General features: G+C 46.5%; 1 protein-coding gene across 2 annotated transcripts in view; it reads left to right on the forward strand.

Annotated features, from left to right (window-relative positions):
* Positions 1–11,385, forward strand: part of TEDC2 (tubulin epsilon and delta complex 2) — a 36,148-nt gene extending 24,763 nt beyond the window's left edge. For both annotated transcript variants that reach the window (XM_044303967.1, XM_044303968.1), the window contains exons 8-11: positions 2,757–2,877; positions 5,727–5,825; positions 10,184–10,374; positions 11,121–11,385. In XM_044303967.1, the coding sequence (XP_044159902.1) occupies positions 2,757–2,877; positions 5,727–5,825; positions 10,184–10,374; positions 11,121–11,261 (552 nt within the window). In that variant the 3' untranslated portion in view covers positions 11,262–11,385. The remainder of the gene's footprint in view (positions 1–2,756; positions 2,878–5,726; positions 5,826–10,183; positions 10,375–11,120) is intronic.
* Positions 11,386–11,951: the final 566 nt, after the last annotated feature.

Below are 11,951 nucleotides of genomic sequence, written 5' to 3' on the forward strand. Positions count from 1 at the left end.
CGAGCACCCGGCAGACAACACACTGTTCGGCGTTCACGGTCTCTAATAATACAGTCCCCTACGACCAGCATCTGTCTGACCTTTGCTGCACTCCTTTTCCCATCCTTCCTGCAGCGGTCATCCTCCTGGTTGCTAGGAGAAACGCCCTGCTGCAGTGTTGCTGGCCCTGAGCTTTCATCCCTAATATCAGCCAAACAGGCATATTTACTAGGGTGTTCCAGCTCAGGACTAGCCTCCCTGGCACTTTTCCCTCTACCCCTTCTTCCTACATTAACCCAACTGCTGACCTGATAATCCCGATCTTGCCCTCCTCCTCCCAACTCCATTTTTACTGACCCCAGCCAGTGCCTGCACAGTGAGGTCTAAGCCTCTCTCCAGGTCTGCAATGCCCCTAAGTGTTTCAAGCTGCTTATTTTAGATCCAAGATTTGGGCTTCCAAATATGCAACATGATTGCATCTAGTGCAAATGTATTCACCCTTGAAAGGCTCTTCAAGACATGCATACATTGCACAGGACACACACTTAGTGGCATTGTCCATGGAGCACATGTTTAAATGGTAAATGGGGATGAACAGTAAATATGAGTTAGTTTTAGGGCTCTTTCACACCTGCGTTCTTTTCTTCCGGCATAGAGTTCCGTCGTCGGGGCTCTATGCCGGAAGAATCCTGATCAGTTTTATCCTAATGCATTCTGAATGGAGAGAAATCCGTTCAGGATGCATCAGGATGTCTTCAGTTCAGGACCGGAACGTTTTTTGGCCGGAGAAAATACTGCAGCATGCTGCGCTTTTTGCTCCGGCCAAAAATCCTGAAGACTTGCCGCAAGGCCGGATCCGGAATTAATGCCCATTGAAAGGCATTAATCCGGATCCGGCCTTAAGCTAAACGTCGTTTCTGCGCATTGCCAGATCCGACGTTTAGCTTTTTTAGAGTGGTTACTATGGCTGCCGGGACGCTAAAGTCCTGGCGGCCATGGTAAAGTGTAGCGGGGGAGCAGTATACTTACCGTCCGTGCGGCTCCCGGGGCGCTTCAGAGTGACGTCAGGGCGCCCCACGCGCATGGATGACGTGATCGCATGGCACGTCATCCATGCGCCTGGGGCGCTCTGACGTCATTCTGGAGCGCCCCGGGAGCCGCACGGACTGTAAGTATGCCGCTCCCCCGCTCCCCACTACTACTATGGCAACCAGGACTTTAATAGCGTCCTGGCTGCCATAGTAACACTGAAAGCATTTTGAAGACGGATCCGTCTTCAAATGCTTTCAGTTCACTTGCGTTTTTCCGGATCCGGCGTGTAATTCCGGCAAGTGGAGTACACGCCGGATCCGGACAACGCAAGTGTGAAAGAGTCTTTAGGATTGCGGCAAGTCTTCAGGATTTTTAGCCGGAGCAAAAAGCGCAGGATGCTGCGGTATTTTCTCCGGCCAAAAAAGTTCAGTTCCGATTTCACTCTATTCAGAATGCATTAGGATAAAACTGATCAGGATTCTTCCGGCATAGAGCCCCGACGACGGAACTCTATGCCGGAAGAAAAGAACGCAGGTGTGAAAGAGCCCTTAATCAGCAGCCACGTGGTACAGCAAGCCTAATGTAGAGCAAACTCTAGGAGAGTTCAGTGGTTTAATTTATAGCACCTAGTTGCCACTCCCCTGCAACCACTCCCACGAAATCGCACTCCGCACCAGAAGTCCTGTTCTTTAGGGTACTTTCACACTTGTGGCAGGACGGATCAAACAGGCTGTTCACCATGTCGGATCCGTCCTGCGGCTATTTCACCGGACCGCCGCTCTGTCCCCATTGACTATAATGGGGACGGGGGCGGAGCTCTGGCGCAGCACGGCGAAAGCCGCCGGACTAAAAAGTACTGCATGTCTGACTTTTTAGTCCGGCGACTTTCGCCGTGCTGCGCCGGAGCTCCTCCCCTGTCCCCATTATAGTCAATGGGGACAGAGCGGCGGCACGGCGAAATAGCCGCAGGACGGATACGACATGGCGAACAGCCTGTCGGATCTGTCCTGCCGCAAGTGTCAAAGTACCCTTAAACTCCACTTAATCAGCAGCCACTTGGTACAGCAAGCCTCATGTAGAGCACTGACATTTGTCCGCAGATTTGTACCTATGAAACCGGCTGACCTGTTACATGTGCGCTTGGCAGCTGAAGGCATCTGTGTTGGTCCCGTGTTCATATGTGCCCGCATTGCTGAGAAAAATTATGTTTATTATATGCAAATGAGCCTCTAGGAGCAATGGGGATGTTGCCATTACACCTAGAGGCTCTGCTCTCTCTGCAGTTTAATTTAAAAGGGCTAGGAATTTAAATGTTTTCACTGCCTGGTCCTGTCAAACTGGAGAGGGCGCTGTCGTTGCAGAGAGAGCAGAGCCTCTAGGTGTAACAGCAACGCCCCCATTGCTCCTAGAGACTCATGTGCATATATTATAACTTCATGTTTCTCAGTAATGCGGGCACATATGTACATGGAACCAACACAGATGCCTTCAGCTGCCAAGTGCACATGTAACAGGTCAGCCGGTGTCATAGGTACGAATCTGCTGACAGATGCCCTTTAACTGTGACGGGTTCCCTTTAAATGACCTATTCCATTGTAATTATATATTTTTTCATTTGCGGCCGCTATTGCCTTAATAGCTCATCTTCTCTCCCCCTTTATTACTTCTAAAGCCTCCGCACAGCTCTCAGTTGTACAGTCTGGCAATATTAAGATTTCATGTTGTGTTCCTTAATTACCAATCAGTTTGCTCCCGAAACTCCCAAGCTAAGCCTTTCTGAGATTGAGGAAGAGACCAGGCGCTTGCAGAGAGAGGTCAGAAGCTGGCAGCAAAATGTAGACTCTGCCAAGAACTGGCAAGGATCAGGTGAGGATGTGAGAGTGATGAGGCTTTCCGAACAGCAATTATGATGCTCTCCACAACACAACCTTTAATCTGCAAACGCTTCACAGGCAAGAGACGATCTATAAGTATTGGCAGGATGTCTCAGTCAATTACACTCTAAGGCTACATTCACACGACCGTATATGTTTTGCGGTCTGCAAAACACTGATACCGGCCTCGTGAATGTAGCCGGCCCTATCACAGAAATGCCTATTCTTATCCGCGATTGCGGACAAGAATAGGACATGCTCTGTCTTTTTTTTTTTTTTTTTTTTTGCGGGGCCCGGATCGGAACTACATATGCGGTCAGCACACAGTCCTGTAGTCCGCATATTTTGCAGCCCCATTGAAATGAATGGATCCGCACCCATTCTGCAAAAACGGACGCAGACCCAAAAATAGGTCTTATGAATGCACCCTAATGAGCGTTCAGTTTTGCGGACGGCCGCCTTTTTCACCTTTTAATAATTGAACATGTGCTCATATTAAACATCTCCTTGCTGGAGGCTCTGCAAAAAAACCACAGACCTGATTATTCTGTAACAGAATTGAACGCTCATTATATATATATATATATATATATATATATATATATATCCTCTTTGTTTTTTTCCTGGCTGTGTATTTCTCTGTTCTCAGAGTCACCGTGACCGCTCAGCCCCTGCTTTTTTTATTATGGGTTCCCATCAGCTTTTTAGTCTGTGCCGCACGTACCAGGTCCATTTTAGGAGGTGGTGTTACATGACTCACTTCTTTTTCGCAGCCTGCCGAGGTGCCATCAGTCATGAAGGCTTGATTGCAGGGTAGAATTTAACCCTTTTCGGCAGCTGTCGGAGAGAAACGCGGGGTTCCTTCATCAGTGGTCATTCATGTGACCCTGCGGGGTGTTCATGTTGTTATGGCAGAGTGTAAAAAATATATAACTTTGCCTGTTAATTCCTGACGTGAAGATGCAAGTACTATAGACGTAGAATAATGCACTACTTAATGTAATGTTACGGACAGCTGGAGTCCGCTGGTGGGGTATAGAAAGTGAGTCATTTTAATAAAGGACGTGAATTCTATTATCCGCACACTATAAATATGTGTCGATCTGCAATGCTTCTAGTGAATTGTTGCTCCTGATGATTTCTGGTCATGTTAATTAACCTGCGCTTTAGTTCCTATTAAACGGTTTAGCGCAGACGGGGCCCATTAATTTCTCATGTGTACGCAACGTCAAATCCTGTCCGTTCATACTGTGATGCTGAAGCTTTGTTTTCAGCAAATTGATTGATTGTAGTGGGAAAATACTTGCGTTAGTTATCTCATTGGAATCGATTGATTCAGCGACTGGGGTATAGTGTAATTAAAAGATGTCTCCTATCAGATCGCCAGAAGTGATGCTGCGTATGTCAGCAGATTTGTACCTACAAAACTGGCAGCTGAAGGCATCTGTGTTGGTTCCATGTTCATATGTGCCCGCATTACTAAGAAAAATAAAGTTTTAATATATGCAAATGAGCCTCTAGGAGCAACAGGGGCGTTGCTGTTACTCCTAGAGGCTCTGCTCTCTCTGCAACTGCTGCGTCCTCTGCACTTTGATGGACTTTAGAAGGCTGGGCATGATCACGTTTACACTGCCTGTTCCTGTCAATCAAAGTGGATGGGGTGCAGAGAGAGCAGAGCCTCTAGGAGTAACAGCAACGCCCCCGTTGCTCTTAGAGGCTAATTTGCATATAATAAAACTAAATAAATCTCAGCAATGCGGGCACATATGAACATGGGACCAAAACGGATGCCTTCAGCTGCCAAGCGCACATGTAACAGGTCAGCCAGTGTCATAGGTACAAAACTGCTGACAGATGCCCTTTAAAGGGGGTTTTCTGACTTTACGATATTAATAATCCATCCTCTGTATAAGACATCAATATCGGGTCACTGGGTCCAACTGTTCCCTACTCCTGATCTCGTCTTTGAAGGGGATGTGATGCTCAAGCAAGCGCTGCAGCCTTTTCTTTATTTAACATGGGGTCTTTTTACTGGCACGCTCTCGATTTTAGTAGCACTGGTGCAGGATATTGCAGCTTTGTCTTATTCAAGTGAAGCTGCAAAAGCCTGCATGTAGATCAGGGATCAGCAACCTCCGGCACTCCAGCTGTTCAGAAACGACAGCTCCCAGAATCCTCCTTTCACTTCTATGGGAGTGACAAGAACAAGTCGAGTAAATGTGCATGCTGGGAGTTGTAGTTTTACAGCAGCTGGAGTGCCAGAGGTTGCTGATTCCTGAAGTAGATGGTATGCCCAAAGACAGACAGAAGTAAACAATAATGAGACCGCAGCTCTTGCACGTGTGCCGCAGACCCTCAAACAACTGACCGGTGGGGTGTTGGGAGTCTGATCCCCATTAATCTGATATTGATGGCCTATCCCCAGGAACTCCAGTAGTCCCCAAGTCCCTGAATGAACAGAGCGGTGGTGCATATGTGTAACCACCGCTTCATTCATCTGTGTGAGCCGGTGGAGCCGAGTCCCATAGACAGTGAATGAATGTTTTAATTCCCTGATATATAAACTTTAGACCACCCCTTCCGACCCTGCACTAGTGGTCAGTGTATAACTTTCCTTTAAGATACCAGGCCATTCATCTGATTGGGAATATCGGGAATATGTCTTTACCCCTATGCCCACATCTGTTTGGCTTAATATCAAGAGACTTGGCATTCCACCTGAAGCTTCATGTCGTGCAAGAAGAATAGACACTTTTCTCCACCGATCAGGAAACAAAGCCTGCTAATTATACTGACATTTGTAAGTCTTCTGAAAGACTGACATTTCTCTGGTCTCTAAAGGTCCCGGGCGCTGGCAGAATTACCAGTCTCTGCTGCTTTTGGAAGCTTTACAAGAAGAAAGGGCCAAATACCAACTGGAGCTGCAGAATCTCCAGCTGGGTAAGTGACTGCAGAATTATCAGGCCAGACATCGTCGTGTGTTGTGCCCTCGTCATCAGGCTTTGAAGTCACTATCCATCATTTGAATTAAAACAAGTCTCCATCTGCCTCATAAATCCCAGTTTATCCGGCAAATGGAGTGCTGAATTACAATAGAATATTTTGCAGAACCTCTCAAATGCAATGTGACTACTCCTGATATCCTCATAACCAACATGTTACTTCTGGAAGATTAATTAAACTCAACCACATGACAATTAATAATTAAAATCAGAACAATACGTCTGTATGTGCCCATCAAAATGATACAGCGGAGCAAGCCGGGGGGAGCCTTGCTTACAGGCAAGTGTCTCAGACACGTACTGTAATGTGGGCCAGAGACACGTACTGTAATGTGGGCCAGAGACACGTACTGTAATGTGGGCCAGAGACACGTACTGTAATGTGGGCTAGGTGGCTCCTGCTTTATGGAAATAGGAACCCTGATTGCTATTGTTGGGGTTGTGTTTTATAGAATTAGTAAGGATGGGACTATATTTGTACAGAATATTACAGAATAATTAAAGGGGTTATCTGGGAGTTGTTTTACTGATGACCTATATTCTGGATAGGTCATCAATATCCGACACCCAGGAGCTGTTTGAGAAGGTACCAGCGCAGACAATGGCACCGCGGCCTTCTCCAGCTTTTGTATAATGGCCGTCCTTGGTATCAATGCTTAGACTCGGTCACTTAAATGACCATGTGACTGATGACCGTGTCATTCTTGCCATAGGAGCAGCTCAGTCTCATTGAAGTGAATGGGTCTGAGCTGCGATACAATGGACGGTGCTGTGGTTGGTTTGCAGAGAAAAGGCGGCGGTACTACTGCAAGTGCCGGTGCCTTCTCAAACAGCTGATCGGCGGGGGTCCCGGGTGTCAGACCCCATCCGATCAGATACTGATGACCTATCCAGAGGAATATCCTGGAAAAACCCTTTAATTCTAAGGGTACATGCACACATTCAGGATTTATGTGCAGAAAATCCACACTGAAATCTGCATGTATTCATAGAGAAATCTGTGCGGACAATCTGCATCAATTGGTGCGGATTTTCCGCATGCAGATTTGGTCAGAAAAAATAAAATAAATCGACATGCTGCGGACTTTAAAATCTGCACCGCAGGTCAAAATCTGCACAGAAAAATCAGCATCGTGTAAATGAGACTGTGCAGATTATCCGCACGCGATCCTGATCGTGTGCATTTAGCCTAAACCTGTTTCCTCTGCGGATCTCACTGCAAATCCGCACTGAACGTTTCCTACAGATTCCCTGCGGATTTCAGCCTTGCTACATTGAAAGTGTTTAAATCTGCAATATTCCAGTAAATCGTCAGGCTTTAAAATCTGCACCGCTTGTACATTTCCATGCTAGGAAAGCCTGCAGTATGTGGATGAAATTTGTATGATCTCCTCCACTATTGTTCCGTGTGGACTTCCCCTTAGCATGAATGCCACAGGTGTAGCCTAAAGCTTCTGGGCCTAGGTGTAAACCTGTCCCAGGGTCCCCATACTTCACTTCCCCTGTGGTGACCGAGGAGCTTTTGGGCATCTGGGCTCTAAAGATCTCCGCAGCTTATTCACCTCCTATAGTTACACTGTTGATGAAGGCATTCTGTATAAATCTATGACACTCACTGTTACTTGGATATACATTTGACTTCTTGGTCACATTTTGGCCTCCCTTATAGAAATCCCATTCACGCAGAGCTGCCCAGGTTTTTAAGGACATGCAGCATTGATTTCTCACCATCGTATGTGCTGTTACTGGCATAATACAGTCAACACCGATCTAGTCCAAGCTGCCAGACGCCCACAGTGTGACCCTCATGGATTGATTGTCATTAAAATGCATTCCCAAGTAAATAATACAAATTCATACAGTTTGCATATGGACCGCAGCACATTCTCCAGTTTACGTGGGGGGATGTACTGCCGCCAACAATGGTTTTTAGGCCCTCCCAGTTGAATGGAGAGACCTATGCACATGCAAAAGGCTACCTCTCCATGTAATCTTCACCTGAAAACGGTGGTCACCTCACCTAGGGGATTGGCGTCAGTTCTCCCTATTGATAAGCCCCTTTAAGACTAAGGTAAGCATACACGTCAGGAAGACGCCGCCTCCTTGCTGAAGGCCTCCAGGTTCCGTGTAATCTTCTGGTTCTCATTGTATAGAATACATTACTGGCAGCTAAATTACAGAATTCATTCATATTAATAAGAACCATTTTCTTTATCCCTTCCCAAATTCTACATCTTCTCCGGTAAATGATGCTATTACAGCTCCGCAGCTGGTGGGATATAATTATGGCTGCACAGAACATAAAGTATAGCCTTCAGACCGGCCACAATTGTAATATCGTTCCAGGAAAGCAGGAGGAAAAAAAATAATAGTTCTACCAGTCCGTATCTGCTCTTCATAACCTCCTTTTATGGCACAAAGGAATGGACGTCCCTAATCGGCTGCTGCACTTCTCAGGATTTCAATCAAACCATTAACCTTTAATGACGGCCTGGAACTACGGACGCTAAGAAACGTTCATTACTAGTCGTAGCCTTAAAGGGAATATGTCACCGGCAACCTCCCTATTAAACTGTCCGCATAGACACGTAGCTGTGGTTCTCCTGATTAAAACACAGTTTTTCTTTTAATTTTGAGGTTCTGTTCCCGAGTCATGATTCTTTTTATTAAAGGGGTTATCTAACCTTTAAAATGCCTCCCCATAGTCCCGGGCCCCTGACAGAGGTTATACTTACCTGGCGCCTAGGCACCCGCACCCACACCCACACGGCAGCTGCTGCATCTTATCATCGCGTGGGGGGCAGCCAATAGCAGGCGGTGATGGGAACGAGCCTCCCTAGCATCGCGGGTGACACTAGGGAGGCTCGTTCCCGTCGCGCCCTGCTATTGGCTGGCGGAACGCGCCTCCCAAACCCCCCCTCCACACCTTGTATTTATTACTCCGCGCGACAGAGGGTGTTGGAAGCTACGCTGGTGCCGGGGAGCCAGGTAAGTATAATGTCTGTCAGGGGCCCGGGCATATGGGGAAGCATTTGAGGGGTTGGATAAACCCTTTAATAGTAGCTTGGTCCGCATCTGATCCACATTTTTTTGCGGATTGGATGCTGACCCATTCATTTTGTGTGCGGACAGCACACGGCATGCCTTATGTCTGTTCCAAGGCCCATCAAAAAAGAAAAAAATATAGAACATGTCCTATATTCTTGTCTGCAATTTGCGAACTGCAAAAACTGATACGGTTGAGTGCATGAGGCCTAAGGGAGGGATTGTTTGCAGTACATATAGTAATGTGACCTGATCTTCAGCCTATGCAAAAGGGCATTGAGACCCAGTTGGGCCCCTTCAGGAGACCTTTTTTTTTTTTTTTTTTTTTAATACCTGCATTAAAGGGGATTTCTAGTTTCACAACATTGATATCCTATCATTAGGATAGGCTATCAATATCAGATGGGTGAGGTCAGACTATCAGCACCCCCGCTGATCAGAATCTTTGAAAAGGCCTCAGCGGTCTCTTCAAAGAGCTGATTGGCAGGATGTTGAGAGTCTGACCCCACTGATCTGATAGGCCATTGAAATTGTGAACATGGATTAACCCCTTTAAAGAGGTTGTCCAGGATTTTAATATTGATGGCCTATCCTCAGGATAGGTCATCAATATCTGATCGGTGGGAGTCTGACTCCAGGGCCCCTCGCTGATCAGCTGTTTGAGAAGTCACCGACACCCACCGATCAGCAGTTTGAAGAGGCCTGTGATGTCACTTTCACATGGCTTAGGCACAGCTCAGTCCCATTCAAGCGAAAGGGCCCTGAGCTGCAATACTAAGCACTGCCACTATGCAGTGGACGGCGCTGTGTTTGGAAAGCTGCAGCGCTCACCAGAGCACCATAGCATCCTCAAACAGCTGATCGTCAGGAGTGCTGAGAGTCGGACCCCTACAGATCAGATACTGGCCTATCCTGAAGATGGGCATCCATATATATCCTAGACAACCCCTTTAAAATTGTCCATAGACCTGAATACAATTGAAAACTGATCAAAGTTAGGGGCCTGCAGCATATTTTAGAAGCAATGTTTATTTAGCGCTGTTTGGGTATTCATAGGATATGGCCAATTAGCAAAATTCAGGAAATTCTGAAGCTTTAAAAAACTGATTACTGGAATTTTATCATTCTTAATTTAAGGGTCATGCACAGGTTCTGGCCTTCATTAAATATCTGTACATGAATTATCTTTTATAATTTGCATCGATTCTCTTCCAGTTCCTCTTATTTATGGCTTTTTTCTCCCCTGGATAGTGGCTGATGAATATAAGAATTGGGCAGAGAATCTTTCTATCGATTCCACTTGCCCAGAGTCGGTAGGCTGCCCCTCTACGTACAGCAGGCCTCCCCCTGTCCTGACATACAGCCATCCACGTGAACTTGGCGAGCTGACCCGCAGCAGGCTGAGAGTGCTGGAGCTGCAGCAGAAGATTCATTTGCAGAAGGTAATTTGTGGCATTTATTACCTCCGTGGTCCAATGTTCTCGACCACTCATCTTTTGCTGTCCTCCTGGCCCTTCATTGTATGCCTGTTTTCAGTATTTGCTCTGTACGTACCACCTGCACCATATAGATATTAAATAAAAAGGCCCCATTATTGGTGCAGGCAGCGAATGTATGAAAACTGTAATGCTGAAATGTTTATCTCTAGTACATGCGCCCCCCTTTAATTCTCTTGTGCATCCCTCCCCCCTAAGGTGTCTCACGCGCCGCCCCCCGTTTGTGCCTCTCACGCGCTGCCCCCCGCTTAGGCCTCTCATGCCTTCCCTCATTAGGTCTCTCTTGTGCCCCCCCCCCCCATTAGGTTTCTCTCATTCCTCGCCAACTTAGGAATCTCTTGGGCCCCCCTCTATATATCTCGTGCCCCCCATTAGGTCTCTATTTCATACACCCCCCCCTTATCCCCTGTAAATTGTTTACTTTCTTCCTCACTTGTAGCTCTCCCCATCTCTTGCTTCCTTCTCCCTCCTTTACCTTACAGTCTCTTTCCTCCGCTCCTCTCCCCCTCTTCTTCCTCTTTGTGCTATTCTCTTGCCTCTTTGATTGCATTATTTTTTTTCTCTCTCATTTGTTGATTTACCTTATTCTCGCTCCTCCAGCACTTTGTTCACATTAATTGCGTTTAATTGCTGCAGTGCTATCTCTACCCCGTAAATGATCCATTAGTGTAACGCTGTGATATCTCTCCCAGGTGTTCAGTGAAGAGCTGCTCGTCCAAGCAGAATCCTGGAGTCAGAGCGCCCCAACCTCCTGCCTGCCGCTCAGGGCGATCTACACCCAGCTGTGTGAGGGGGGAAACACGTTTCCAGTACTGGTGCAGGACGACGACTAATAAGACACATGCCGCTGCTTTCTTAAAGGGCATCTGTCAGCAGATTTGTACCTATGACATCGGCTGACCTGTTACATGTGCGCTTGGCAGCTGAAGGCATCTGTGTTGGTCCCATGTTCATATGTGCCCGCATTGCTGAGAAAAATGAAGCTTGGTAATATATGCAAATGAGCCAATAGAAGCAACGGGGGTGTTGCCATTACACCTAGAGGCTCTGCAATCACTGCAACTGTCGCGTCCTCTGCACTTTGATTGACAGGGCCAGGTGTGATGATGTTTTCACTGTCTGGCCCTGTCAAAGTGCAGAGGGTGCGGCAGTTGCAGAGAGATCAGATCCTCTAGGTGTAACGGCAACGCCCCCGTTGCTCCTAGAGGCTCATTTGCATATAATAAAACATCATTTTTCTCAGCAATGCGGGCACACATGAACATGGGACCAACACAGATGCCTTCAGCTGCCAAGCGCACATGCCAACAGGTCAGCCAGTTACAGATGACCTTTTACCCTTCTACCCAGGTGTGAAAGAAAAATATTCCTATTCATCTATATGTGGTGTAATATATATATATATATATATATATATATATATATATATATATATATATATATATATATATATATATATATATATATATATATATATATATAGAGAAGAAAATCGATGGCGGCACTGGAAAAAAGGCAAAATG

The sequence above is a fragment of the Bufo gargarizans genome, chromosome 8 (genome assembly GCF_014858855.1).
Source record: "Bufo gargarizans isolate SCDJY-AF-19 chromosome 8, ASM1485885v1, whole genome shotgun sequence".
Classification (NCBI taxonomy): domain Eukaryota; kingdom Metazoa; phylum Chordata; class Amphibia; order Anura; family Bufonidae; genus Bufo; species Bufo gargarizans.